Source organism: Salvelinus fontinalis, chromosome 1, assembly GCF_029448725.1.
Source record: "Salvelinus fontinalis isolate EN_2023a chromosome 1, ASM2944872v1, whole genome shotgun sequence".
Lineage (NCBI taxonomy): Eukaryota > Metazoa > Chordata > Actinopteri > Salmoniformes > Salmonidae > Salvelinus > Salvelinus fontinalis.
This window is the reverse complement of record NC_074665.1, coordinates 47,826,909-47,854,093: the sequence shown is the minus strand read 5'-3', so window position 1 is coordinate 47,854,093 and position 27,185 is coordinate 47,826,909. Positions and strand designations below refer to the sequence as shown.

The 27,185-nt window shown below is 43.2% G+C and overlaps 1 protein-coding gene across 3 annotated transcripts; it reads left to right on the top strand.

Moving 5' to 3' along the window:
* The first annotated feature begins 1,458 nt into the window (after window positions 1–1,458).
* On the top strand, window positions 1,459–16,712 carry LOC129856373 (protein kinase C and casein kinase substrate in neurons protein 2-like). 3 transcript variants are annotated; one of them, XM_055924366.1, is made up of 10 exons: window positions 1,459–2,300; window positions 5,047–5,115; window positions 5,307–5,463; window positions 6,213–6,448; window positions 7,104–7,259; window positions 12,700–12,875; window positions 13,428–13,548; window positions 13,733–13,800; window positions 15,808–15,887; window positions 16,025–16,712. In XM_055924366.1, exons 2-10 carry the CDS (start codon window positions 5,059–5,061, stop codon window positions 16,138–16,140), a joined length of 1,167 nt encoding a protein of 388 aa, XP_055780341.1. In that variant the 5' UTR covers window positions 1,459–2,300; window positions 5,047–5,058; the 3' UTR covers window positions 16,141–16,712. The 3 variants fall into 3 exon arrangements, with proteins under 3 accessions (XP_055780341.1, XP_055780343.1, XP_055780342.1); XM_055924367.1 differs by lacking the exon at window positions 1,459–2,300 and adding an exon at window positions 2,317–2,589; XM_055924368.1 differs by lacking the exon at window positions 15,808–15,887 and having other exon boundaries at window positions 16,025–16,115.
* The last annotated feature ends 10,473 nt before the right edge of the window (window positions 16,713–27,185 follow it).

Below are 27,185 nucleotides of genomic sequence, written 5' to 3'. Positions count from 1 at the left end.
CGTGTCAGAGTATTATTGATATTTAATCATCCAGATTTGTGTGTAACGACGAACACTCTAAAAATATTCAAAACATATAGTCGTAATATGTCATCTTTACTATGATAGTTATTATCTTTAGAAAGGCCGTCCGGAATATGTCGGAGAGGGGCAGAGGAGATTCAAATGTTGGTTTGTTTTTCCCTGAGACATGACTGTATTGGAATCCACAGCCATGACTCGGGGTTTGCTATGAACTCATGTCATTTTACACTACAAAAGCTGTTTGTCATTCATTCATGATGATGATGTTTACGACTATACCAGGGATGTGAGCGTCTTTTATCCCATGTCGACTTTCTCACACACACACACAGGTGCAGCGATCAAAAAAAAGGGCTTTTACTGCGCGTCTGTCAGTCTATACGGTATGTCTGGTTCCCTAGGACTTCTCCCTCTGTGAGTGTGTGTCTGTTTGTGTCGATCTGTTTGTCAGCCTGCCTGGTTACCCATGATCCTTTCCCCACCCTCTGTCCCTCTCTCATATGCCTTCTCCACAACTCAACGCCAGTTTTCTAACGGTTCCGAAAATGTAGAGATGTATATTTTGCACCAGTTGACAATCCTAACTTTGCCCTATTTCATAAACTCCTCTCCAATATCTCAAGAGAAACCTTTTTCAGATCCACATATTTCAGAAAAACACATTCAAACACACACAGAGAAACACACACAGGCTCTTTTAGGTTCCTTTTTGCTATTGCCTTCAGTGAAATGCACTGAAAGGTGAGGAATACACTCAAACTCTGTACACATCCTTTATAGGCCTATATAATATAGTGATAATGACGAGTATGATAACGACGACAATAATAACATAAATTATAGTATAATTTTAAAACAGTTATTATATTAATCATTAGGTATATGTAAAAAAAAAAAAAACTCTACAGAATCTCTGTCTTCCAAATAGTGTGAGAAATGATTTGAAGCTACTTGTTTTGTTTTCTCTTTATTTATTGTTTCCGGTAAATGCTTTCTATACTGCTGGACTTGTTCTACCATTACCTACTTCATGCTCCCAGTGAAACTCCTACACATCGACACACACCCTTTACTTCTTTAGGGTTGTTGCCTTCCAACAACCTTCTGACGGAAATGACTGAGCGGTAGTGTAGGAAGCATTGCGTTCTATGATTTAAAGAGTATTTTAGGACTAGTAATATAAACATATGACGACTATTTACAGTATGAGCAAATGTATGCAGCGATAAGAGGTATTTATGAAGTTATGTTCAAAAAGAAATACAGAAATATACTGATATGATAGAGTTATAACTAAGGTGTTGAAATAAATGCTGAATAAACTATTGAACTCTATTGATATTTTTTCCCCTCTCTGAATCCAAGGTTTCTAGGTTCATATAAAGATCCCATCTAGACTGCCCTGTTATGATTGACTCATTTAGCAGCGTCTCCTTCTCCCAGTCAACCAGGGGCCTTACGCCATATTGTTCTCATGTTCAGGATTAATTCAGATCTGGCGGAATGAGGAAAAGCGGCCACATTAAGTACTTGGATTCATCTGTTGTGGTCATACAGTGTAGGAGGAAGGGTGGGTCTTTAAGAAGTGGGTAGTCAGAGGTGAAAACTCGATAGGGGTAAACGAGAAGTCGTTCCCTGACACACTTGGACGGGTTCTTCTGCAGTGGGTTGCAAGGACCCACTGCGTCAGGGAAACTCCAACTCCCACTTTCCACCCAAGTAGTGTGGCAGCGTGTGCACTATGTGGCCTGAGAGCATGGCGGCATAGTCTCTTAAAACAGACAAATCCCAAGTCTCATCAGAGAATGGAGTGTTGCAAAGTGCACAGGGTGAACGTGACAGTTCACGGGCCACCCCTCACTCACACACTAATAAGCTCCCATGACGCAGTGCCACATTGACACAACGCTGTGACCAGTAGAGGGTCAAAATGAACTTCTACAATTCATTAGCACCATATTGAGAGAGGTGAGGGAAGGAGAGTAAGGGAGGGAGGGAGGGAAGGAGAGGAGGAGGAGGATGAAGTTTCTTCCAGCTGTTTTTGTAATAGACTAAGAGTTGTAAGAGTTGTGGAGAGAGAGGGAAACAGTGAGCGAGCAAGAAGGGGTAGGCGAAACGAATCATCTTACACACTGAGTATTAAGGAAACTACGAGGAGAGAAAAGGAGGGATGGGGAGACTTGGATAGCAACAGCAGTAAAGAGCAAGAGAAATTTGACCAACAGTGGAATGAGCATTAGGATGGAACAGCCCTGCTAACAGAAGAGGAGAGAAAGGTAAGAACGTTCTTTTCCTCTTGCCCATCAATCATTGTGTGATTTTCATACAAATTCACTGTCTCTGTCTTACTTTCGTTGGATCTGCCTTGGTGACTCAGTCTTTCAGATCACACTGGTGTGTGTAACTTTAAGTGCCAGGGAAAATTGGGTCAGTGAGTGAGGAGTGAGGAACATGTGTTGTGGGAGAGGCATTCGGAGAGAAAAGAGAGACGGAGAGAAAGTCGGAACGGCCCTAGAACTAGCAAGTGGCCACTTGAGTAGTCACTGGTGATTCAGAGGGAGACATGTAAGTGATGGATTCTCCCCGGCATGGTTTTTATTTTGTCATGTTTGAATGAGGACTTGATCCTTGTGATGATTGAATGCAACTTGAATTTATTTTTTATTTGAATTATAGTCTATGACACTGTTCAGTGTTGTGAAACTGAGCCAAGACAAACTAGCCAATTGATACTTAAAAACCCCAGTCCCCTACCCACATTACCTCGGCATGCTGAGGAAGAGATGGGTAGAGACAGACATGTAATAAAGCAAAGTTGCTGTAGTGGGACTATATTTAAAACCGAACAACAATCCTGTGACATTTATCAACAGTAGGCCTTCTGTACTGTTATATCATGGCATAGAAGACCAGCTGAGGGAGGGAGGTGGTAGACAAGCACAGCAGCAAGGGGGAGAACTTTTCGGGGACAAAACCTTGGTTCTTCTCTTCCCTCTGCGTTAGTCTTGTGATGAGGTGCGGCTAGTCAGTTTCACACAGAGGAAATTATCACTCAGCCAACAAAGTGCCAATGTGTTAGAGAGATAAATACGCCTGTACGTGTCTGAGTGCTTGTGTGTTTGTGCAGGAATCTGTTTTTATCTTGTACTGTTCAAAGTACCGCCTATACTGACGTGGCCTCATATCTTTTCCTCAGTTGGGTTGTAACAAAGCTGTGTTAATTATTTCAAACCAAGCTTTGACTTAGAACTACAGTTGGCATATTATCTGATTTGCTAAAATCAAACTCTCTCCCCTCGCACTTTGTTGTCATGTTTTCCATGAGCGTGGAAGGGACGTGTGAGAGTAGGAGATGGCTCGGCTAATAGTGAGGGAGGCCGTTAGTCAGAGCCAGGGAAATATGACCTTTCCCTCCCTGTTTATTTTGGGACAGCAGCAGGAAGAATGTCGGAGCGGGTGTTCTATTCCTGCTGTTAGATTCCAGTCTATAAATTCCAGTCTCGGAATGACACTCCCCTTACTCACGATGGGTTCAGAGCAGAGGAGGCTGACGTGAGGCACTATAGAAGGATGGGGTCATTGTAAAGGCTGGAGTGGAATTCATGGAACGGAGTCAAACATGTGGTTTCTACGCGTTTGATGTGTTTGATACCATTCCATTTATGCCATCCCAGCCATTACAATGAGCCCGTCCTCCTACAACCCCCCCCACCAGCCTCCTCTGGTTCAGCTAGTATATCATAGATGTAAGCAATGTAATGTATAAATAATGTTGCAGCTGGTCCCAGTTCTGAAGGCTCAGTGTAGGAGTTGTTTGTAGTTGTTTGTTGCATTATCGATTTCAATGAGATTCTGTATATTCCAAATCATATTATATTTCATATTTAATTTGAGTAGATTCTGTACAAATCTGTACTAATTATGTCATCATGCCATTAGGTTTGATCACTGGCATGTACATTTCAGATTCAAGAGCCAAATGCTTATATTTAAAAGACAGATGTATATCTGTTGATATTGTAATGAATGGCGGGGCAGGAAAGCGAACATGGGTTGCTGGCGTAAAAGGTAAACACCCTACGCATCGAGCCAATAGGTATAACCCACTTGGTAAGAATTGTAATGTGGCTCATATAGCTGCATTGCCCCTTCCTAACAGGGAAGTAAATCCCCGTGCTTCGACTGCTCAGCCCCCTTACATGTCCCGGGCCGTGCGTTCCGATGGCCCCACGGCTAGTGGCGTAAAAAGTACCCAATTGTCATACATGAGTAAAAGTAAAGATACCTTAATAGAAAATGTCTCAAGTGAAAGTCACCCAGTAAAATACTACTTGAGTAAAAGTCTAAAAACATTTGGTTTTATACTTAAGTATAAAAAGTAAATGGACTTGCTAAAATATGCTGAAGTATCAAAGTAAAAGTTTTAATAATTTCAAATTCCATATATTATGCAAACCAGACAGCACAATTTGTATATATATTTTTTATTTACAGATTGCCAGGGGCACACTCAAACATTAATTTACTAATTAAGTATTTCTGTTTAGGTAGTCCGCCAGATCAGAGGCAGTAGGGAGGACCAGGGGTGTTCTCTTGATAAGTGCGTGAATTTGACTATTTTCCTGTCAAAATGTAACGAGCACTTTTGGGTGTCAGGGAAAATGTATGGAGTAAAAAGTACATTATTTTCTTTAGGAATGTAGTGAAGTAAAAGTAAAAGTTGTCAAAATATAAATAATAAGGTAAAGTACAGATGACCCAAAAATGACTTAAGTAGTACTTTAAAGTACCTTTACACCACTGCCCACGGCCGCCATCCCACTTCTGACAACAATGTATAGAGCTACGGTGCAGGGATGCAAACCCGGGTTGCTGGTATGAAAGGCAAACACCCTACACATCGAGCCAATAGGGTTAACCCACTTGGTTGAAATTGTAACACGGCACAGTACTTCATATAATAATGAAATCTCTGTGAAAGTACCGAAGGTTGTTTATGATCTTTTCCTCTGCTCTTCAAAGACATACCCAAAAATGTCGACGCTCCCTAGAGAACCCCATGAGGACTCCAGGATGCAGAGCTTCTGGATGGTGAGCAGGAAGTTACAGATATGAATATAAACATGAACCTTTTACAACAGTTCATGACTACCATTAACTGATTTTCTATGTGTTCTTATAATAGGAGAGTCGATTCTATAGCAATACCTCTTTCTGCAGTTCCTCCTGATCCTGATCAACTCTTCTCTCCGCCATCCCTCTCTACCCCTCTTCCTCCCCAGCCAGGGAACTATGAGCGAACCGTCCGACGCACTGACCAGTCCTTCCATGCATGTAAAGATATCATGGCCTGTTTCAATGAGAGGGCCAAAGTAGAAAAGCAGTATGCCCAGCAGCTCAGTGAGTGGGGCAGCAAGTGGAAGGCCATAGTAGACGCCCGTAAGTGAAGGAGAACCAAGGAGGACTTCAGGACTGGACTTCTATCCTATAGCACTCATTATAAACTGTCAAAATTATGAACAATTTTTGTATTATCAATCAGGCTGTTCTCATAGACTAGACATAACATATTAAACGGAAATCCGGGACACTCAAATTAGTATGATACAGTATGGTACATTTGGTATGGATACATAAGACAGAAGTTTACAAAATAACACAAACGTCTAGCAACCCAAAGGATGCGTGTTCGAATTTCATCACAGACAACTTTTGCATTTGAAATAATTAGCAACTTTGCAACTACTTAGCATGCTAGCTAACCCTAACCTTAACCCTTTAACCTAACTCCTAACCCTAAACCTAACATTAACCTTACCCCTAGCCTAGCTAACATTACCGTCAGCGACCTAGCAACCTAGTTAATGTTAGTCACAACAAATTGAAATTCATAACATATCATACGTATAGAAAATTCATGACATATTGTACAAATTGCAATTTGTAACACATCATACGAATTGTAATTCGTAACATATCATAAGAAATGGTTGATGGACATCCACAAAGGAATGCATACCATACCAAACGTAAAATATCACAGTAAATTGAGTGTCTCTGGATTTTTGTTTACTATGTTACGTTTACCCCTGTGTCCAGGTTGCATCAATCTAATTAGTTATCATTCCCTAATCAGTTCAAAGTATTTTCTCTTTTTATCTTTCCCTTTCTCTTCTCTATCACCCTAGGGCCGCTCTATGGCTCCCTCATGAGAGCGTGGCAGTGTTTCTTCTCCTCCGCTGAGCGTCTATCCATTCTCCATTCCTCTATCTCTCAGTCCCTCGTTACAGAGGAGGGGGACAGAGTAAAGAGCTGGCAGAAGGATACCTTCCCTAAGAAGATATTCTGTGGATTCCGTGAGACCCACGAAAACGAGACAGGGTTTGCACGCGCTCAGAAACCCTGGGCCAAGAGGCTGGGAAAGGTTACAAAACCCATATGTTAGGTGTACATTACATCTTCATGAACTGACCAAATGGGCCCGCATTTGTGTGCATTGGGGATTGTACTTCACATCCCTATTGCTTGACTACAAGGAAGTCAACTTTATGCCTAACTGTTTCTCTACAGTAGTTTAGTTTTACTGTAGTCTACGTTTGGGCAGCATTACATTTACATCTCCAAGGCTAGTAGCATGCAAGGCTTACCCGTTGCTGGTAAGATTAGAAGCTAGGTGATAAATTCCTGAACCCTCAAAATATATTTTATGTATCCTACTGTATGCGGCACACCCTATTATAGTGATTGAATTACCCCCAAGGGAGGTGTTATTTTAGCCTATGTGTTGTAGGACATGAGTAGTAGAACTGGGTTCAAATACATTGTTTTATTTTATTATTTACTTTAGCTGTGCTTGATTGAGAAGTCTTTTGCATTGAAACCAATTGAAAACTCCCAAATGTGCAAACCCCACCCACTACTTGGCACTCCAAGGCAGGCTAAAGCAAACACTCAAAGTATTTGAAAGGGTCAAAGTAGTATTTGAACTCAGATCTGATGAGTAGTGAGTGGCATGTTCATGGAAGAAGGGCATACAATGTTTTAACTTTGTTTTGCATATTTTTACCCGTATGTCGTAGCTGGAGAAAGCCCGTGGTGCATACCATAAGGCTTGCCATAAGGAACAGATAGCCATAGACAGAGAGACGCAGGCCAAGGAGAACACAGAGCTGAGTCCTGAGAAACTGAAAAAGATTCAAGACGCTCGAGAGAAGGCCAGTGAGGAGAAAGACAAAGTGAGAAAAACTGAAAGGCTACTAACTCACAACTGCTAAATTTATGTTCATTCATCTGAGAGTGTGGGATGCTCAACTTGCCAGATATGGAAATGTTGCACTTCCTTAGCCCATGCCCCCATCTGGTAGAGTGTTTTACGGAATTTTTCCCACATACAGTTTCCTTTTATGGCAGGGGCAAAAATGTGTTATTGTAACCACCATAGTAACCACCTTCCATGTTATTGTTAGGCACCATCTTTGTTTATTCAGTAGTAAATTATTTTAACTTACACTATATATACAAAAGTATGTGGACACCCCTTCAAATGAGTGGATTCGGCTATTTCAGCCACACACGTTACTGACAGGTGTATAAAATACAGCACACAGCCATGCAATCTCCATAGACAAACATTGGCAGTAGAATGGCCGGTACTGAAGAGCTCAGTGACTTTCAACATGGCACAGTCATAGGATGCCACCTTTCCAACAAGTCAGTTCGTCAAATGTTTGTCCTGCTAGAGCTGCCCCAGTTAACTGTAAGTGCTGTTATTGTGAAGTGGAAACATCTAGGAGCAACAACGGCTCAGCTGCGAAATGTTAGGCCACACAAGCTCACAGAACAGGACTGCTGAGAGCTGAAGCGATTAGCGCGTAAAAATGTCCTCGGTTGAAACACTCACTACCGAGTTCAAACTGCCTCTGGAAGCAACATAAGCACAATAACCATTCTTCGGGAGCTTCATGAAATGGGTTTGCATGGCCGAGCAGCCACACACAAGTCTAAGATCACAATGCCAAGCGTTGACTGGAGTGGTGTAAAGCTCGCCGCCATTGGACTCTGGAGCAGTGGAAACGCATTCTCTGGAGTGATGAATCACACTTCACCATCTATCATCCATTCACCAGCTACCTGCCCCAATGCATAGTGCCAACTGTAAAGTTTGATGGAGGTGGTATAATGGCCTGGGGCTGTTTTTCATAGTTCAGGCTAGGCCCCTAGTTCCAGGGAAGATAAATCTTAACAGCACAGCATACAATGACATTCTAGACGATTCTGTGCTTCCAACTTTGTGGCAACAGTTTGGGGAAGGCCCTTTCTTGTTTTCGGAATGACAATGCCCCAGTCCACAAAGCAATGTCCATAAAGAACTGGTTTGTCGAGATCGGTGTGGTAGAACTTGACTTGCCTGCACAGAGCCCTGACCTCAACCTCATCAAACACCTTTGGGATGAATTGGGACGCTGACTGTGAGCCAGGCCTAATCGCCCAACATCTAGTTTAAAGCCTTCCCAGAAGAGTGGAGGCTGTTATTGCAGCAAAGGTGGGACCAAGACCATGTTAATGCCCATGGTTTTGGAATGGGATATTCAACGAGCAGGTGTCCACATATTTTTTTAATGTAGTGTACAGTATATAGGGACACTGGCAAAACCAAAAAGGTCCATTCATATACATTCATATACAGCACCAGTCAAAAGTTTGGACACACCTACTCATTCAAGAGTTTTTCTTAATTTTTCTATTTTCTACATTGCAAGATAATAGTGAAGGCATCAAAATTATGAAATAGCACATATGGAATCATATAATAACCAAAAAAGTGTTGGTTATTATATATTTTGTATTTGAGATTCTTCAAAGTAGCCACCCTTTACCTTTGTTGACAGCTTTGCACACTCTTGGCATTCTCTCAACCAGCTTCACCTGGAATGCTTTTCCAACAGTCTTGAAGGAGTTCCCACATATGCTGAGCACTTGTTGGCTGCTTTTCCTTCGCTCTGCAGTCCAACTCATCCCAAACCATCTCAATTGGGTTGAGGTTGGGTGATTGTGGAGGCCAGGTCATCTGATGCAGCACTCCATCACCCCCCTTCTTGGTCAAATAGCCCTTACACAGCCTGGAGGTGTGTTTTGGGTCATTATAGTCCTACTAAGCCCAAACCAGATGGGATGGTGTATCGCTGCAGAATGCTGTGGTAGCCATGCTGGTTAAGTGTGTCTTGAATTCTAAATAAATCACTGACAGTGTTACCAGCAAAGCACCACCACACCATCACACCTCCTCCATGCTTCATGGTGGGAACCACACATGCAGAGATAATCCACTCACCTACTCTGCATCTTACAAAGACATGGTGGTTGGAACCAAAAATCTCAGATTTGGACTCATCAGACCAAAGGACAGATTTCCACCGCACTAATGTCCATTGCTTGTGTTTCTTGGCCCAAGCAAGTCTCTTCTTCTTATTGGTGTCCTTTAGTAGTGGTTTCTTTGCAGCAATTCGACCATGAAAGCCTGATTCACGCAGTCTCCTCTGAACAGTTGATGTTGAGATGTGTCTGTTACTTGAACTCTGTGAAGCATTTATTTGGGCTGCAATCTGAAGTGCAGTTAACTCTAATGAACTTATCGTCTGCAGCAGAGGTAACTTTGGGTCTTCCATTCCTGTGGCGGTCCTCATGAGAGTCAGTTTCATCATAGCGCTTGATGGTTTTTGCGACTGCACTTGAAGAAACTTTCAAAGTTCTTGAAATGTTGACTGACCTTCACGTCTTAAAGTAATGATGGACTGTTGTTTCTCTTTACTTATTTGAGCTGTTCTTGCCATAATATGGCCTTGGTATTTTACCAAATAGGGATATCTGAATACCACCCCTACCTTGTCACAACACAACTGATTGGCTCAAATGCATTAAGAAGGAAAGAAATTCCACAAATGAACTTTTTACAAGGCACACCTATTCATTGAAATGCATTCCAGTTGACTACCTCATGAAGCTGGTTGAGAGAGTGCCAAGATTGTACAAAGCTGTCATTCAGGCAAAGGGTGGCTACTTTGAAGAATCTCAAATATAAAATATATTTTGATTTGTTTAACACATTTTTGGTTACTACATGATTCCATATGTGTTATTTCATAGTTTGTATGTCTTCACTATTGTTCTACAATGTAGAAAATAGTAACATTATAGAAAAACCCTGAGTAGGTGTGTCCAAACGTTTGACTGGTACTGTGCATAAATTACACATCCAACTGGGCACACCACAACATTTCAACTTGGATAATTGGATAATATTGGATTGAGACATAGATCAATGAGATGACAACCTATATTCCCTCACTTAAAAACACAGGCAAAAGTTTTTGAATTTCCAAAGTGTGATCACTGTGCTTTCAACCATTTAGAAGCACTGCAAGGTTAAAATGGGAATACAATTTCAGTTTATTTATACAGCTGTTTAATGTCTTATCACTGTGCTTCATCTAATAGCGGAACTAAATGACCTGGACTGCAGTTGAGATTAGATTAAAAGTACAGAGTGCATGTGATCAATGCCATTTAAGATTCTGCGCAGTTTGTCACAGCAATTGTGAAGATCTCCACAAACCTGCGATGACCTGTGCATGCCATCTTGAACATGCACGCTTTATATATGATTACATAAGAAGAAATGTATAGTTTCAGTAACCTCGAAATGTGGCCACGGATGTGTTACTCATTTTAAAGTTGAATGTTTACTGTATTACATAGTAATATTCAATTGTGCTTGGTTGACAATATCAACATTTAAAGGAGATGTTTCTACAGCCTGGATAGTTCCATCTGAGCCACTGGCTTAATCCCATTCTTTAACTTTTATTTTTGGTTGAGTTGGAGACGTGAATCCAACATATAATTTCTTATCTTGTCGACAAGTTAACAAGCTCTTTATTGTATGATAAAAGTGATATTGAAGAGTGTTTGGTTGTCAACGCAACCAAATATCAACATTTGAAGGAGATGTATCTTCTGATTGGATAGTTTCATCTGCCACTGACATCTGCCACTGACTTATTCTGGCTTTAATTCCAGTTTGTCTACAAATGAATAATTGATATGTTGGATTGATGTATCCATCTCAACCGAAAATCTAAGTTAAAGAATAGGACTAAATCAAATCAAACTTGAAATGCACTTTAAACTATTCTTTAACTTTAACTTTTGGTTGAGATGGAGACATGAATACAACGTATTAATGATTTATTAAATTATGAATTTTTAGACAAACTGGAATTAAAGCTAGACTACGTCATTGGTGTAACGGATGTGAAATGGCTAGCTAGTTAGCGGGTACGCGCTAGTAGTGTTTCAATCAGTTACGTCACTTGCTCTGAAACCTATTAGTAGTGTTGCCCCTTGCTCTGCAAGGGCCGTGGCCTTTGTGGAGCGATGGGTAACAATGCATCGTGGGCAACCGTCGTTGATGTGTGCAGAGGGCCCCTGGTTCGCGCCCGTGTCGGGGCGAGGGGACGGTTTAAAGTTATACTGTTACATTGGCACAGATGTAACTATACAAACAGAAGATTTATATCCTTCAAATACTGATATTTGGTTGTGTTGATATCCAAACCCAATTCAAAATCACAAAATATCCTTCAATTTGAAATCAACCAGGGCTTGAAAACCTAGGCCTATTGTATTGTCTATTTTTAGTTCAATTCTGGGGTGAATTGAAACAATAGCTGTTGATGACTTTGCAAATGGCCTAAATAGCAGCATTGATGATATATGAGTGACAAAGTATGGTCACATTTCAATTGCTCTGTTAAACCTACCCTTTGGAATGACCTCAATAGCAACAGTGAGTATATTTAGTTTTTAAGTGGAGATCTCTCAACAATCGTTCTCATGATAGCACTTTGGAAATAGTCAGTGACAAATATCATAGCTAAGGAGGGCTGGGCTTGGCTTGGTTAAAACCTTGGATGGGAGACCAAAGGGTAGCTGTAGATAGATCAGTTATCCAGTAGAAGATGCTGCCCGGCCTGTTGTTATTTTCTTCTGATAGTGGATATAACCTTGAAGATCTGTTTTAAATGTACAAATTCAACATATTTCATACAAGGTTTTTCTGTATTGTAATTTGATATCCATGATGAAATGTCACCCTCAAAACAACAGTTGATTGCTTTTTTCAAATCCAAGTTCAAATTTCCACATAGATTCCACGTCACAATACATTGACAAATTACGTTAAAACAATGGGACTGTGTGTGGCAAGCTTACAGTATTCGTTGGCAAACTTACACAGACTTTGTTGGCAAGCTTACAAAGTCTTTGTTGGCAAGCTTACACAATCTTTGGTGGCAAGCTTACACAGTCTTTGTTGGCAAGCTTACACAGTCTTTGTTGGCAAGCTTACACAGTCTTTGTTGGCAAGCTTACACAGTCTTTGTTGGAAAGCTTACACAGTCTTTGGTGGCAAGCTTACACAGTCTTTGGTGGCAAGCTTACACAGTCTTTGTTGGTAAGCTTACACAGTCTTTGTTGGCAAGCTTACAAAGTCTTTGTTGGCAAGCTTACACAGTCTTTGGTGGCAAGCTTACAAAGTCTTTGATGGCAAGCTTACACATTCTTTGGTGGCAAGATGTGTTTTAATGGTATGACATCACTACTCTGATGTTGTGACAGGTCCGCGAGAAATATGAGAAGGTGTTGGAGGATGTAACGTCCTACGCGCCTCGCTACATGGAGGAAATGGAGGCCATTTTTGACCAATCTCAGGAGGAGGAGAGGAAGAGGATCAGCTTCCTCAAACAGGCCTTCCTGTCCATCCACAGACACCTGGACATCACCAACAATGAAAGGTACAGGAGCCTCCTCCTTCTGTCTATCTCCTCACTCACGTGGGTGCGTGCGTGTTTCAAGTTTTATTGTCACATGCACAAGTACAGTGAAATGCTTTTCTTGCAAGCTCTTTCCCAGCAATGCAGTAATCGATATCAGTAGTACTATTAAAAAAATGTTAGTAAAAAAAACACAAGAAAGTAAGTAACCTATATACAGAGTCAGTTTCAGAGTCAGTACCAATACCATATTTACAATGTTCAGGGACACTGGAGTGGTAGGGGTAGATATGCATAGGGGTAAGGTGACTATGCATCAGGATATATATGATAAACAGAGTAACAGCAGCGTAAATAATGATTATATGTGAGTGTGTGTGCGTGCGTGTGTATAGAGTCAGCATGAATGTGCGTGTGAGCAAATTAAGTGTGTGAGTTTGTGGGTGTGTGTTGGAGTGTCAGTGTGAATGTGCATAGAGTCGTGTGTGTGTGTGTGTTTGTGAAACGTCTGTGATGATCTATGTGTACAGTGTATTAATATCCTCTCCCATTCTGGCTGTCTCTGTCTGTCAGTGTGAAGACCGTGTACAGTGAGCTCCACCACACTCTCACGTCCATCAGTGAGGCGGACGATCTAAAGTGGTGGAAGAACAACCACGGCCCAGGCATGCCCACTGACTGGCCAACGATTGAGGTATACAACTGTTACTCATTATATTGACATTTGACCTTTGCTAGTGTTGATAGGCGTATTCCCACCAGCCATATAGAGAGAGAGCTCTGATTACTACTGTATACATACCATGTGTTGTGAGAAATCAAATGATATGGAGAGAGTTTAATGAGAAGGAAGAACTAACGCTTATCTGTATCATCAGGAATGGATCCCACCTGTAAAGAAGCCGAAAAATAAAAAAAGAGACAAGAAAGGCCAGAAGGATAAACCGTAAGCTGTGTGTGTGTGTGTGTGTGTGTGTGTGTGTGTGTGTGTGTGTGTGTGTGTGTGTGTGTGTGTGTGTGTGTGTGTGTGTGTGTGTGTGTGTGTGTGTGTGTGTGTGTGTGTGTGTGTGTGTGTGTGTGTGTGTATTTGTATCCAACATATTACCATGTCCACTACAATTGATTACTGTAAAACGTCAATTAAACGTTGAGTCTCAAATACATTTCAACAAATAAAGGCTGGGTCTAAATTAATTGTTTACAAAGTTACCATGAATTACCGTGAATTGTTTACAAGGTTTAATGTTTGATTTGTTACATAAAATAATTCAGTAATGACTAGAAAAAATTATGGCAAGCATTCATTTTCATCCCCAGTAAGAAACTGCTAGCCATTGTCTGCTAACAGAACTTCTAGCGAGTGGTGTAAAGTACTTAAGTAAAAATACTTTAAAGTACTAGTTAAGTCGTTTTTGGGGGGTATCTGTACTTTACCTTACTATTTATCTTTTTGACAACTTTTACTTTTACTTCACTACAATCCTAAAGAATATAATGTACTCTTTAATCCAAAAATTTTCCCTGACACCCAAAAGTACTTGTTACATTTTGAATGCTTAGCAGGACAGGAAATGGTCCAATTCACGCACTTATCCAGAGAACATCCCTGGTCATCCCTACTGCCTCTGATCTGGCGGACTCACTAAACACAAATGCTAAATTTGTAAATGATGTCTGTGTGTAAACAAGATGTCTATCCGTAAATAAGTAAAAAACAAGAATAGTGCCATCTGGTTTTCTTAATATAAGGAATTTGAAATGATTAATACTTTTACTTTTAATACTTAAGTATGTTTTAATAACTACATTTACATTTGATACTTAAGTATATTTAAAACCAAATACTTTTAGACTTTTACTCAAGTAGTATTTTACTGGGTGACTTTCACGTTTACTTGAGGTCACGCCCTGACCTGAGAGAGCCTTTTTATTTTTCTATTTGGTTAGGTCAAGGTGTGATTTGGGTGGGCATTCTAGTTTTTTATTTCTTTGTTGGCCGGGTATGGTTCCCAATCAGAGGCAGCTGTCTATCGTTGTCTCTGATTGGGAATCATACTTAGGCAGCCTGCTTTCTACCCTAGTTTGTGTGATCTTGTTTTTGCATAGTTGCTGTCTAGCCCTGCAGAACTTTACGTTCGGCTTTGTATTTTGTTGTGTTGTCGGAGTTCGTTATTAAATATCATGAACACTTTCCACGCTGCGCTTTGGTCTCATTCATTTGACGACGGACGTAACACTTGAGTAATTTTCTATTTCGTTATCTTTACTTTTATTCAAGTATGACAATTGGGTACTTTTTTCTACTTCAGTAGAAGTCTACAAATATTTGGTTATAAATATACTTACGTATAAAAAGTATATGTAATTGCTAAAATATACTTAAGTATAAAAAATAAAAGCTAAAGTGTAAATTATTTCAAATTCCTTACATTATTAAACCCAGATGGCACAATCTTCTTGTTTTTTATATTTCTGGATAGCCAGGGGCACAAGCCAACACTCAGATATAATTTACAAATTACGTATTTGTGTTTAGTAAGTCCGCCAGATGAGAGGCAATAGGGATGACCAAGGATGTTCTCTTCATAAGCGCGTGAATTAGACAATTTTCCTGTCCTGCTAAGTATTCAGTGAAAATGTATGGAGTAAAAAGTACATGATTTTCTTTAGGAATGTAGTGAAGTAAAAGTAAAACAAATATATGAATAGTAAAGTACAAATACCCCCCCCCCCAAAAAAAAAATACTTAAGTAGTACTTTAAGGTATTTTTACTTGCATACTTTACAAACTGCGAAATAGACGACTAGCTCAAACAGACGCCTTGCTTCTAATAAGAGCCTATTGTGTTTATTGATTTAAGGAAATACATTTCTGGGCAATTAATTGAAGTTTTATGGTAATACATTTCTAGATAAACTCCCTTATTCATTCTATCATTCCTCCATCCTCTAGTGTGATGATTGGAGGAGTGAAGGTGCGAGCTCTGTATAATTATGTGGGAGAGGAAAGTGATGAGCTGTCCTTTAAAGCAGGTGACATGACCGTTTAAAACACAGTTAAATTCAGCATTATGTCTAAAGCATTGAAAGACTACAGTTCCTTTTGCCAGTCCAATGTCTCAAGTGTGTCATCCAGAATCATGTCTGTTTCCATACCTGTATTATTCCAGGTGAGGTGTTCCTGAAGGTTGAGGAGGAGGACGACCAGGGGTGGTGCAGGGGGATGCTGGACGGAGGGAAGGACGGCTTCTACCCTGCCAATTATGTGGAAGTTGTTGTGCAGTGATGTCATCCTACCACTCTCAAAACTCTCAAGCATTATGTCAGCAACTTTTTTTATGAAATGTGCATGTCTTCATGGGAAAACCCACTTTGGTGCAAAATTACTTTGAATTTTGATTTGACTCTGAAATTAGAAGGGGGAAAAAATTATTAGCGTAAAAGATTGACGCTCACAATGTTATAATCATCAAGCTGAAATGTGTAATGTTACCAATACCTTAAAGAGAGACATATAATTCCCTTAATTATTTTACAATCTAACCTAAATGGTTTGAGCTCAACATAAATTAACTTCCATCACATGCTATTTCTACTTTTGCAGGTGGTTGTGGGCAGGGACACATTTGGCTGCCTCTGTCACTACTTTAAAATTATTTAATTAGCAGTATTAGTATTTACCCTTGACCAGGAAAGACCACAGGTTTACAGTGATTTGTGTATGCTGATATTAAAATCTGAAAGCTGTATGATAATGCACATTATAGATTGAAGGACATACATAATTCTTAGTAAATTAAGTTCTACAACTGGCATCGGGTTGTATTAGAAAAATAAAAGTCCTAATTCTTTACTAAGCTCAACGTTTCTGTCTTTTTTATACTGACACCAAAGTGTTGCTATACAGTGCATTCGGAAAATTTTCAGACCCCTTGACTTTTTCTACATTTTGTTACGATACAGCCTTATTCTAAAATTGATCAAACAGATTTTTTTCTCTCATCAAACTACACACAATACCTCACAATGACAAAGCAAAAACTGTTTTATTTTTTATTTTAGCAACACCAAAAAAAACTGAAATATGACATTTCCATAAGTATTCAGAGCTTTTACTCAGTACTTTACTCAGTATTGACTCAGAGTCAATCACCACCTTCCGGAGACACCTGAAACCCCACCTCTTTAAGGAATACCTAGGATAGGATAAAGTAATCCTTCTGACCCCCCCCCCCCCCCCCTTAAAAGATTTAGATGCACTGTTGTAAAGTGGCTGTTCCACTGGATGTCATAAGGTGAATGCACCAATTTGTAAGTCGCTCTGGATAAGAGCGTCTGCTAAATGACTTAAATGTAAAAAATGTAAATGTACTTTGTTGAAGAACCTTTGGCAGTGATTACAGCCTTGAGTATTCTTGGGTATGACACAACAAGCTGTATTTGGGGAGTTTCTCCCATTCTTCTCTGCAGATCCTCTCAAACTCTGTCAGGTTGGATGGGGCTATGTTGCTGCACAGCTATTTTCAGGTCTCTCCAGATGTAACGGTGTTCCTCCTCCTCTTCATACGAAGAGGAGGAGTAGTGATTCGACCAACATGCAGCGGGTTGTGAATACATAATGATACTTTATTAACAAGACGAAACTAAACACACGAAGAACACTTGATAATTTTACAAAACAACAAAACAAAGTAGACAGACCTGAACGAGAGTACTTACATAAAACACGAAGCACGTAGGAACAGGTACAGACTATAACAAACGAACGAACAAACGCTACAGTCCCGTGTGGTGCGCAGACACAGACACGGACGACAATCACCCACAAACAAACAGTGAGAACAACCTACCTTAATATGACTCTCAATCAGAGGAAACGTCAAACACCTGCCTCTAATTGAGAGCCATACCAGGCAACCCAAAACCAACATAGAAACAGAAAACATAGACTGCCCACCCAAAACTCACGCCATGACCATCAAACACATACAAAACAACAGAAAACAGGTCAGGAACGTGACAGAACCCCCCCCTCAAGGTGCGAACTCCGGGCGCACCCCTAAAACTCAGGGGAGGGTCTGGGTGGGCATCTGTCCGCGGTGGCGGCTCCGGCGGTGGACGAGGACACCACTCCACCACTGTCTTTGTCCCCCTCCTTAGCGTCCTTTGAGTGGCGACCCTCGCCCCCGACCATGGTCCAGGAACCTTCACTAAGGCCCCTCCTACATAGAGGAGACAGCTCAGGACAGAGAGGTAGCTCAGGACAGAGAGGTAGCTCAGGACAGAGAGGTAGCTCAGGACAGAGAGGTAGCTCAGGACAGAGAGGTAGCTCCGGACAAAGAGGTAGCTCCGGACAGAGAGGTAGCTTAGGACAGAGGGACAACTCTGTACTAATGGCAGCTCCGGACTGGGTGGCAGCTCCGGACTGGGTGGCAGCTCCGGACTGAGTGGCAGTTCCGGACTGTAGGGCAGCTCATGACTGTAGGGCAGCTCATGACTGTAGGGCAGCTCATGACTGTAGGGCAGCTCATGACTGTAGGGCAGCTCATGACTGGAGGGCAGCTCATGACTGGAGGGAAGCTCATGACTGTAGGGCAGCTCATGACTGTAGGGCAGCTCATGACTGTAGGGCAGCTCATGACTGTAGGGCAGCTCATGACTGGAGGGCAGCTCATGACTGGAGGGCAGCTCATGACTGTAGGCCAGCTCATGACTGTAGGGCAGCTCATGACTGTAGGGCAGCTCCTGACTGGCTGGCGTCTCTGGCAGCTCCTGACTGGCTGGCGTCTCTGGCAGCTCCTGACTGGCTGGCGTCTCTGGCAGCTCCTGACTGGCTGGCGTCTCTGGCAGCTCCTGACTGGCTGGCGTCTCTGGCAGCTCCTGACTGACGGACGGCTCTAGCGGATCCTGACTGACGGACGGCTCTAATGGCTCGGGACAGACGGGCGGCTCTAATGGTTCGTGGCAGACGGATGACTCAGATGGCGCTGGGCAGACAGATGGCTCAGACGGCGCTGGGCAGACGGATGGCTCAGACGGCACTGGGCAGACGGATGGCTCAGACGGCGCTGGGCAGACGGATGGCTCAGACGGCGCTGGGCAGACGGATGGCTCAGACGGCGCTGGGCAGACGGATGGCTCAGACGGCGCTGGGCAGACGGATGGCTCAGACGGCGCTGGGCAGACGGATGGCTCAGACGGCGCTGGGCAGACGGACGGCTCAGACGGCGCTGGGCAGACGGACGGCTCAGACGGCGCTGGGCAGACGGACGGCTCAGACAGAGCTGGGCAGACAGGCAGTGCAGAAAGCGTTGGACAGACGGCCGACTCTGCCCTGCTGAGGCGCACAGTAGGCCTGGTGCGTGGTGCCGGAACTGGAGGTACCGGGATGACGGCACGCACTTCAAGGCTAGTGCGGGGAGCAGGGACAGGGCACACTGACCTCTCGAAGCGCACTATAGGCCTGGTGCGTGGTACCGGAACTGGAGGTACCGGGCTGAGGGCACGCACCTCAGGGCGAGTGCGGGGAGAAGGAACAGTGCGTACAGGGCTCTGGAGACGCACAGGTGGCTTAGTGCGTGGTGCCGTACCTGGAGGCACTGTGCTGGAGACACGCACCATAGGAAGAGTGCGTGGAGGAGGAACAGGGCTCTGGAAACGCACTGGAAGCCTGGTGCGTGGTGTAGGCACTGGTGGTACTGAGCTGAGGGCACGCACATCCTGGCGAGTACGGGGAGAAAGAACAGTGCGTACAGGGCTCTGGAGACGCACATAAGGCTTGGTGCGTGGTGCCAGCACTGGTGGTACTAGGCTGGAGACACGCACCTCAGGGCTAGAGCGGGGAGCAGTAACAGGACGCACAGGACTCTGGAGATGCACAGGAGGCTTGGTGCGTGGTGTAGGCACTGTCTTAACCAGACGGCTAGCACACACCTCAGGACGAGTATGGAGAGCGGTACCCGGTGACATCAACTCACCAATACGTTCATTCGGACGGATGCCGTGCCTCATGCACCAAACCAGTACATCCCTCATATCTTTCTCCTTCAATTTCTCCATTAACTCCTTTACTGTCTCTGCGTCACTCACCTCCAACTCCGGGCTTCCAGGGCTTCCAGCCTTGTTTCCGTGCTGCATCCTCATATCGCCGCTTCTCCGCTTTCGCTGCCTCCAGCTCCGCTTTGGGGCGGCGACACTTCTCTGGTTCTGCCCAGGGTCCTTCTCCGTCTAGGATCTCTTCCCATGTCCAATCCTCCTTGACCCACTGCTGCTGTCGTTGCTGTCCGTTAACCCGCTGCTTGATCTGGGTTTGGTGGGTGATTCTGTAACGGTGTTCCTCCTCCTCTTCATACGAAGAGGAGGAGTAGTGATTCGACCAACATGCAGCGGGTTGTGAATACATAATGATACTTTATTAACAAGACAAAACTAAACACACGAAGAACACTTGATAATTTTACAAAACAACAAAACGAAGTAGACAGACCTGAACGAGAGTACTTACATAAAACACGAAGCACGTAGGAACAGGTACAGACTATAACAAACGAACGAACAAACGCTACAGTCCCGTGTGGTGCGCAGACACAGACACGGACGACAATCACCCACAAACAAACAGTGAGAACAACCTACCTTAATATGACTCTCAATCAGAGGAAACGTCAAACACCTGCCTCTAATTGAGAGCCATACCAGGCAACCCAAAACCAACATAGAAACAGAAAACATAGACTGCCCACCCAAAACTCACGCCCTGACCATCAAACACATACAAAACAACAGAAAACAGGTCAGGAACGTGACACCAGAGATGTTCAATCAGGTTCAAGTCCAGGCTCTGGGTGTGCCACTCAAGAACATTCAGAGACTTGAGATACTCCTGCGTTGTTTTGGCTGTGTGCTTAGGGTCGTTGTCCTGTTGGAAGGTGAACCTTCGCCCCAGTCTTAGGTCCTGAGCACTCTGGAGCAGGTTTTCATCAAGAATCTCTCTGTACTTTGCACCGTTCATCTTTCCTTTGATCCTGACTAGTCTCCCTGTCCCTGCCGCTGAAAAACATCCCCACATCATAATGCTGCCACCACCATGCTTCACCGTAGGGATGGTGCCAGGTTTCCTCCAGACATAATGCTTGGCATTCAGGCCAAAGAGTTCAATCTTGGTTTCATCAGAACAGATAATCTTGTTTCTCATGGTCTGAGAGTCTTTAGGTGCCTTTTGACAAACTCCAAGCGACCTGTCATGTGCATTTTACTGAGTGGCTTCTGTCTGGCCACTCTACCATAAAGGCCTGATTGGTGGAGTTCTGCAGAGATGGTTGTCCTTCTGGAAGGTTCTCCCATCACCACAGATGAACTCTGGAGCTCTGTCAGAGTGACCATCAGGTTCTTAGTCACCTCCCTGACCAAGGCCCTTCTCCCCCGATTGCTCAGTTTGGCTGGGCGACCAGCTTTAGGAAGAGTCTTGGTGGTTCTAAACTTCTTCCATTTAAGAATGATGGAGGCCACTGTGTTTTTGGGAACCTTCAATGCTGCAGAAATGTTTTGGTACCCTTCCCCAGCTCTGTGCCTCGACACAATCCTGTCTCGGAGCTCTACGACAATTCCTTCGCCTCATGGCTTGGTTTTTGCTCTAACATGCACTGTAAACACTCAGTCTTCTATAGACAGGTCTCTGCCTTTACAAATCATGTCCAATCAATTTAATTTACCACAGGTGAACTCCAATCAAATTGTAGAAACATCTCAAGGATGATCAATGGAAACAGGATGCGCATGAGCTCAATTTCGAGTCTCATAGCCAAGGGTCTGAATACTTATGGAAATAAAGTATTACGTGTAGATATTTAAATGTTTTCAATATTAGAATAAGACTGTAACGTAACATGTGGAAAAAGTCAAGGGTTCTGAGTACTTTCCGAATGAACTGTATGTTTGAAAATTAAAGATCAAGCCATCTTCTATGCACACATTTAGTTCAAATCAAATTGTATTAGTCACGTGCGCCGAATACAACAGGTGTAGACCTTACAGTGAAATGCTTACTTACGAGCCCCTAAGAGGACTGGACACCCCTCAGAGCCTGGTTCCTCTCTAGGTTTCTTCCGAGATAATGAGTAATCTTTTATTTATATATACTACATGACCAAAAGTGTGTGGACACCTGCTCGTCGAACATCTCATTCCAAAATCATGGGCATTAATATGGAGTTGGTCCCCTCTTTGTTGCTATAACAGCCTCCACTCTTTTGGGAAGTCTTTCCACTAGATGTTTTTACATTACTGTGGTGACTTGCTTCCATTCAGCCACAAGAGCATTAGTGAGGTTGGGCGCAGACCCTATTATGGGGGCTGAGTCACTGGCTTACTCGTGCTCTTCCATGCCGTCCCTAGGAGGGGTGCGTCACTTGAGTGGGTTGAGTCACAGACGTGATCTTTCTGTCCGGTTTTACGCCCCCTCGGGCTCGTGCGGTGGAGGAGATCTTCGTGGGCTATGTCTCAGGGTAGTAAGTTGGTGGTCTGTTGATGTCCCTCGAGTGGTGTAGGGGCTGTGCTTTGGCAAAGTGATTGGGGTTATATTCTGCCTGGTTGGCCCTATTCCGGGGGTATCGTCGGATGGGGCCACAGCGTCCCCAGACCCATTCCTGTCTCAGTCTCCAGTATCTATGCTGCAATGGCTGCGTCTAGGGAACCCTGACCTGTTCACCGCACGTGCTACCTTGTCCCGGATCTGCTGTTTTCGACTCTCTCTCTCTCTCTCTACCGCACCTGCTGTCTCAACCTCTGAATGCTCGGCTATGAAAATCCAACTGACATTTACTCCTGAGGTACTGACCTGTTGCACCCTCTACAACCACTGTGATTATTATTTGACCCTGCTGGTCATCTATGAACATTTGAACATCTTGAAGAAAAATCTGACCTTAAATGGCCGTGTACTCTTATAATCTCCACCCGGGCACAGCCAGAAGAGGACAGGCCACCACTCAGAGCCTTGTTCCTCTCTAGGTTTCTTCCTGGGTTCTTGCCTTTTTAGGGAGTTTTTCCTAGTCACCGTGCTTCTACATCTGCATTGCTTGCTGTTTTGGGTTTTAGGCAGAATTTTTGTATAGCACTTTGTGACATCTGCTGATGTAAAAAGGGATTTATAAATACATTTGATTGATTGATTGATGTCGGGCAATTAAGCCTGGCTCGCAATTCGGCGTTCCAATTCATCCCAAAGGTGTTCGATGGGGTTGAGGTCAGGGGTCTGTGCAGACCAGTCAAGTTATTCCACACCGATCTCGACAAACCATTTCTGTATGGACCTCGCTTTCTGCAAAGGGGCATTGTCATGCTGAAACAGGAAAGGGCCTTTCCCAAAGTGTTGCCACAAAGTTGGAAGCACAGAATCATCTAGAATGTCATTGTAGCATTAAGATTTCCCTTCACTGGAACTAAGGTAACTAGCCCGAACCATGAAAAGCAGCCCTAGCCCATTATTTCTCCTCCACCAAACGTTACAGTTGGCACTATGCATTGGGGCAGGTTTTTATTCATTTATTTTTTATGTAAACTTTATTTAACTAGGCAAGTCAGTTAAGAACAAATTCTCATTTACAATGACAGCCTACCAAAAGGCAAAAGGCCTCCAGCGGGGACGGGGCCTGGGATAAAAATAAAATAAAAAATACAATATAAATATAGGACAAAAAACACATCACGACAAGAGAGACAACACAACACTATATAAAGAGAGACCTAAGACAACAACATAGCAAGGCAGCAACACATAACAACACAACATGGTAGCAACACAACCTAACAACAACATGGTAGCAACACAACATGGTAGCCGCACAAAACATGGTATAAGCATTATTGGGCACAGACAACAGCACAAAGGGCAAGAAGGTAGAGACAACAATACAACACACATGCAGCCACAACTGTCAGTAAGAGTGTCCATGATTGAGTCTTTGAATGAATTGTTTGAGATAAAACTGTCCAGTTTGAGTGTTTGTTGCAGCTTGTTCCAGTCGCTAGCTGCAGCGAACTGAAAAGAGGAGCGACCCAGGGATGTTTGTGCTTTGGGGACTTTTAACAGAATGTGACTGGCAGAACGGGTGTTATTATGTGGAGGATGAAGGCTGCAGTAGATATCTCAGATAGGGGGGAGTGAGGCTTAAGAGGGTTTTATAAATAAGCATCAACCAGTGGGTCTTGCGACGGGTATACAGAGATGACCAGTTTACAGAGGAGTATAGAGTACAGTGATGTGTCCTATAAGGAGCATTGGTGGCAAATCTGATGGCCGAATGGTAAAGAACTTCTAGCCGCTCGAGAGCTCCCTTACCTGCCGATCTATAAATCATGTCTCCGTAATCTAGCCTGGGTAGGATAGTCATCTGAATCATGTTGAGTTTGCCAGCTGGGGTGAAAGAGGAACGATTACGATAGAGGAAACCAAGTTTAGATTTAACTTTAGCATGCAGCTTTGATATGTGCTGAGAGAAGGACAGTGCACCGTCTAGCCAAATTCCCAAGTACTTTTATGAGGTTACTACCTCAAGCTCTAAACCCTCAGAGATAGTAATAACATCTGTGGGAGGAGGGGCATTCTTCTTACCAAACCACATGACCTTTGCTTTGGAGGTGTTCGGAACAAGGTTAAGGGTAGAGAAAGCTTGTTGGACACGAAGAAATCTTTGTTGTAGAGCATTTAACACAAAATCCAGGGAGGTGCCAGCTGAGTGTAAGACTGTATCATCAGCATATAAATGGATGAGAGAGCTTCCTACTACCTGAGCTATGTTGTTAATGTAAATTGAGAAGAGTGTGGGGTCTAGGATCGAGCCTTGGGGTACTCCCTTGGTGACAGGCAGTGGCTGAGACAGCAGATTTTCTGACTTTATACACTGCACTCTTTGAGAGAGGTCGTTAGCAAACCAGCCCAAAGACCCCTCAGAGACACCAATACTCCATAGCCGGCCCACAATAATGGAATGATCTACCGTATCAAAGCTTTGGCCAAGTCAACAAAAATAGCAGCACAATATTGCTTAGAATCAAGGGCAATGGTGACATCATTGAGGACCTTTAAGGTTGCAGTGACACATCCATAACCTGAGCGGAAACCAGATTGCATACCCGAGAGAATACTATACACATCAAGAAAGCCAGTCAGATTATTGACAAGTTTTTCCAACACCTTTGATAAAAGTGGCAAAATAAAAATAGGCCTATATCAGTTAGAATCAGCTTGATCTCCCCCTTTAAATAAAGGACGAACCGTCGCTGCCTTCCAAGCAATGGGAACCTACCCAGAAAGGAGAGACAGGTTAAAAAGGTTGGAGATTGGCTTGGCGATGATAGGGGCAGCAACCTTAAAGAAGAAAGCGTCTAAACCGTCTGACCCAGATGGTTTTTAAGGAGCTCCTTTAGCACCTTGGACTCAGTGACTGCTTGTAGCGGGGCAGGGGAAAAAGAGGGAGAAGCATCGGGGATAGTGGCATTAGAAGGAGTGGGAGATGAGGAAATGTTGGATGGGCAAGGAGGCATGGCTAAGTCAAATAGGAATCCTGACTTAATGAAGTGGTGATTAAAGAGCTCAGCCATGTGCTTCTTGTCAGTAACAACCACATCATCAACATTAAGGGACATGGGCAGCTGTGAGGGGGGGGGGGTTTATTCTCCAGGTCTTTAACCGATTTCCAGAACTTCTTGGGGTTAGACCCACAGAGAGAGAACTGCTCCTTAAAGTAACTAACTTTGGCCTTCCGGATAGCCTGAGTGCACTTATTTCTCATTTGCCTGAACGAAAGCCAGTCAGCCTGAGTATGCGTGTGCCGAGCCTTTCGCCAAATGCAATTCTTGAGGTGGAGTAACTCTGCAAGATCACGGTCAAACCAGGGGCTGAACCTGTTTAAAATTCTAATTTTCTTTATGGGGGCGTTTTTGTTAACAATACCACTGAAAATATCAAAAAAAGAAGGTCCAAGTGTCTTTGACAGAGGGGATCAAGCTGATTCTATACCATTATACAGAGGCCAGTTCATGAAGGAAGGCTTGCTCATTAAAGTTTTTAGCAAGCGTCTATGACAAATCAGTACAGGTCGTTTCACTGAGCAGCCATTACAACACAGGCTGTAAAACAGTGATCACTAAGGTCATTACAGAAAACACCAGACTGATACCTGTCAAGATTATTTTTGAGGATAACATCGAGGAGAGTAGCCTTTTCTGGGTGTTTGGAGTCATACCTTGTGGGATTGGTAATAATCTGAGAAGGAGTTAGGGAGTCCCATTGCTTTAGGACTTAGCCAGGTGGTTTAAGCATGTCCCAGTTTTGGTCACCAAGCAGGACAAATTCAGACTTAGTGTAAGGGACCAGGAGAGAGCTTAGGGCAGGTAGGGTACAGGCCGGTGCTGATGGAGGACGATAGTACCCAGCAACTATCAACAAAGAGCTATTTGAAAGTTTAATGCTTAAAACCAGCGAATCAAATTGTTTGGGGACAGACTTGATGGAGACAACTGAGCACTGAAGGTGATCCTTGGTAAAGATTGCCACTCCACCACCTTTGGAAGATCTGTCTTGCCGAAAAAGGTTATAACCATAAAGGGTAACATCAGCATTCAAAGCACTCTTCCTTAATCACGTCTCAGTAATGAACAACACATCTGGATTGGAGTTGTGAACCCACACTTTCAAATTATCCATTTTAGGTAATAAGCTTCTAGTGATAACGTGCAGAAAACCCAGGCTTTTAAGAGAGCAGAAATCAGTGAAGCAGATATCAGAGCACAAGTCAGAATTGGGGCTAGCACAGTAGATGGGCAAATGGTGTACATGCATATTTCCAGATATCATCAACAGTAATACAATCAAGGCATGGCATAGGACAGGGAGAGCTCTGCAGTGCTGATTTATGACATCAGGTAACATGAATACTAAAAAGTCTGTGTAACCAATAAAGAGTCAGAGTCCCGAGTGTGGGAACAAACATAGTCTGTCCCACGGTTGGGTAAAGAAAGTTTGTAGTCAACAAAGTATGCAGGAGTCATGAGGCAAATAACAACATAGCAAAATGCACAAGAAAAAAATAAGTGTTCTCCTGGCATCCGCCAAACTCAGATTTGTCTGTCGGACTGCCAGATGGTGAAGCGTGATTCATCATTCTAGAGAACGAGTTTCCTCTGATCCAGAGTCCAATGGAGGCGAGCTTTACACCACTCCAGCCAACGCTTGGCATTGCGCATGGTGATCTTAGGCTTGTGTGCAGCTGCTCGGCCATGGAAACCCATTTCATGAAGCTCCCGACGAACAGTTATGGTACTGACGTTGCT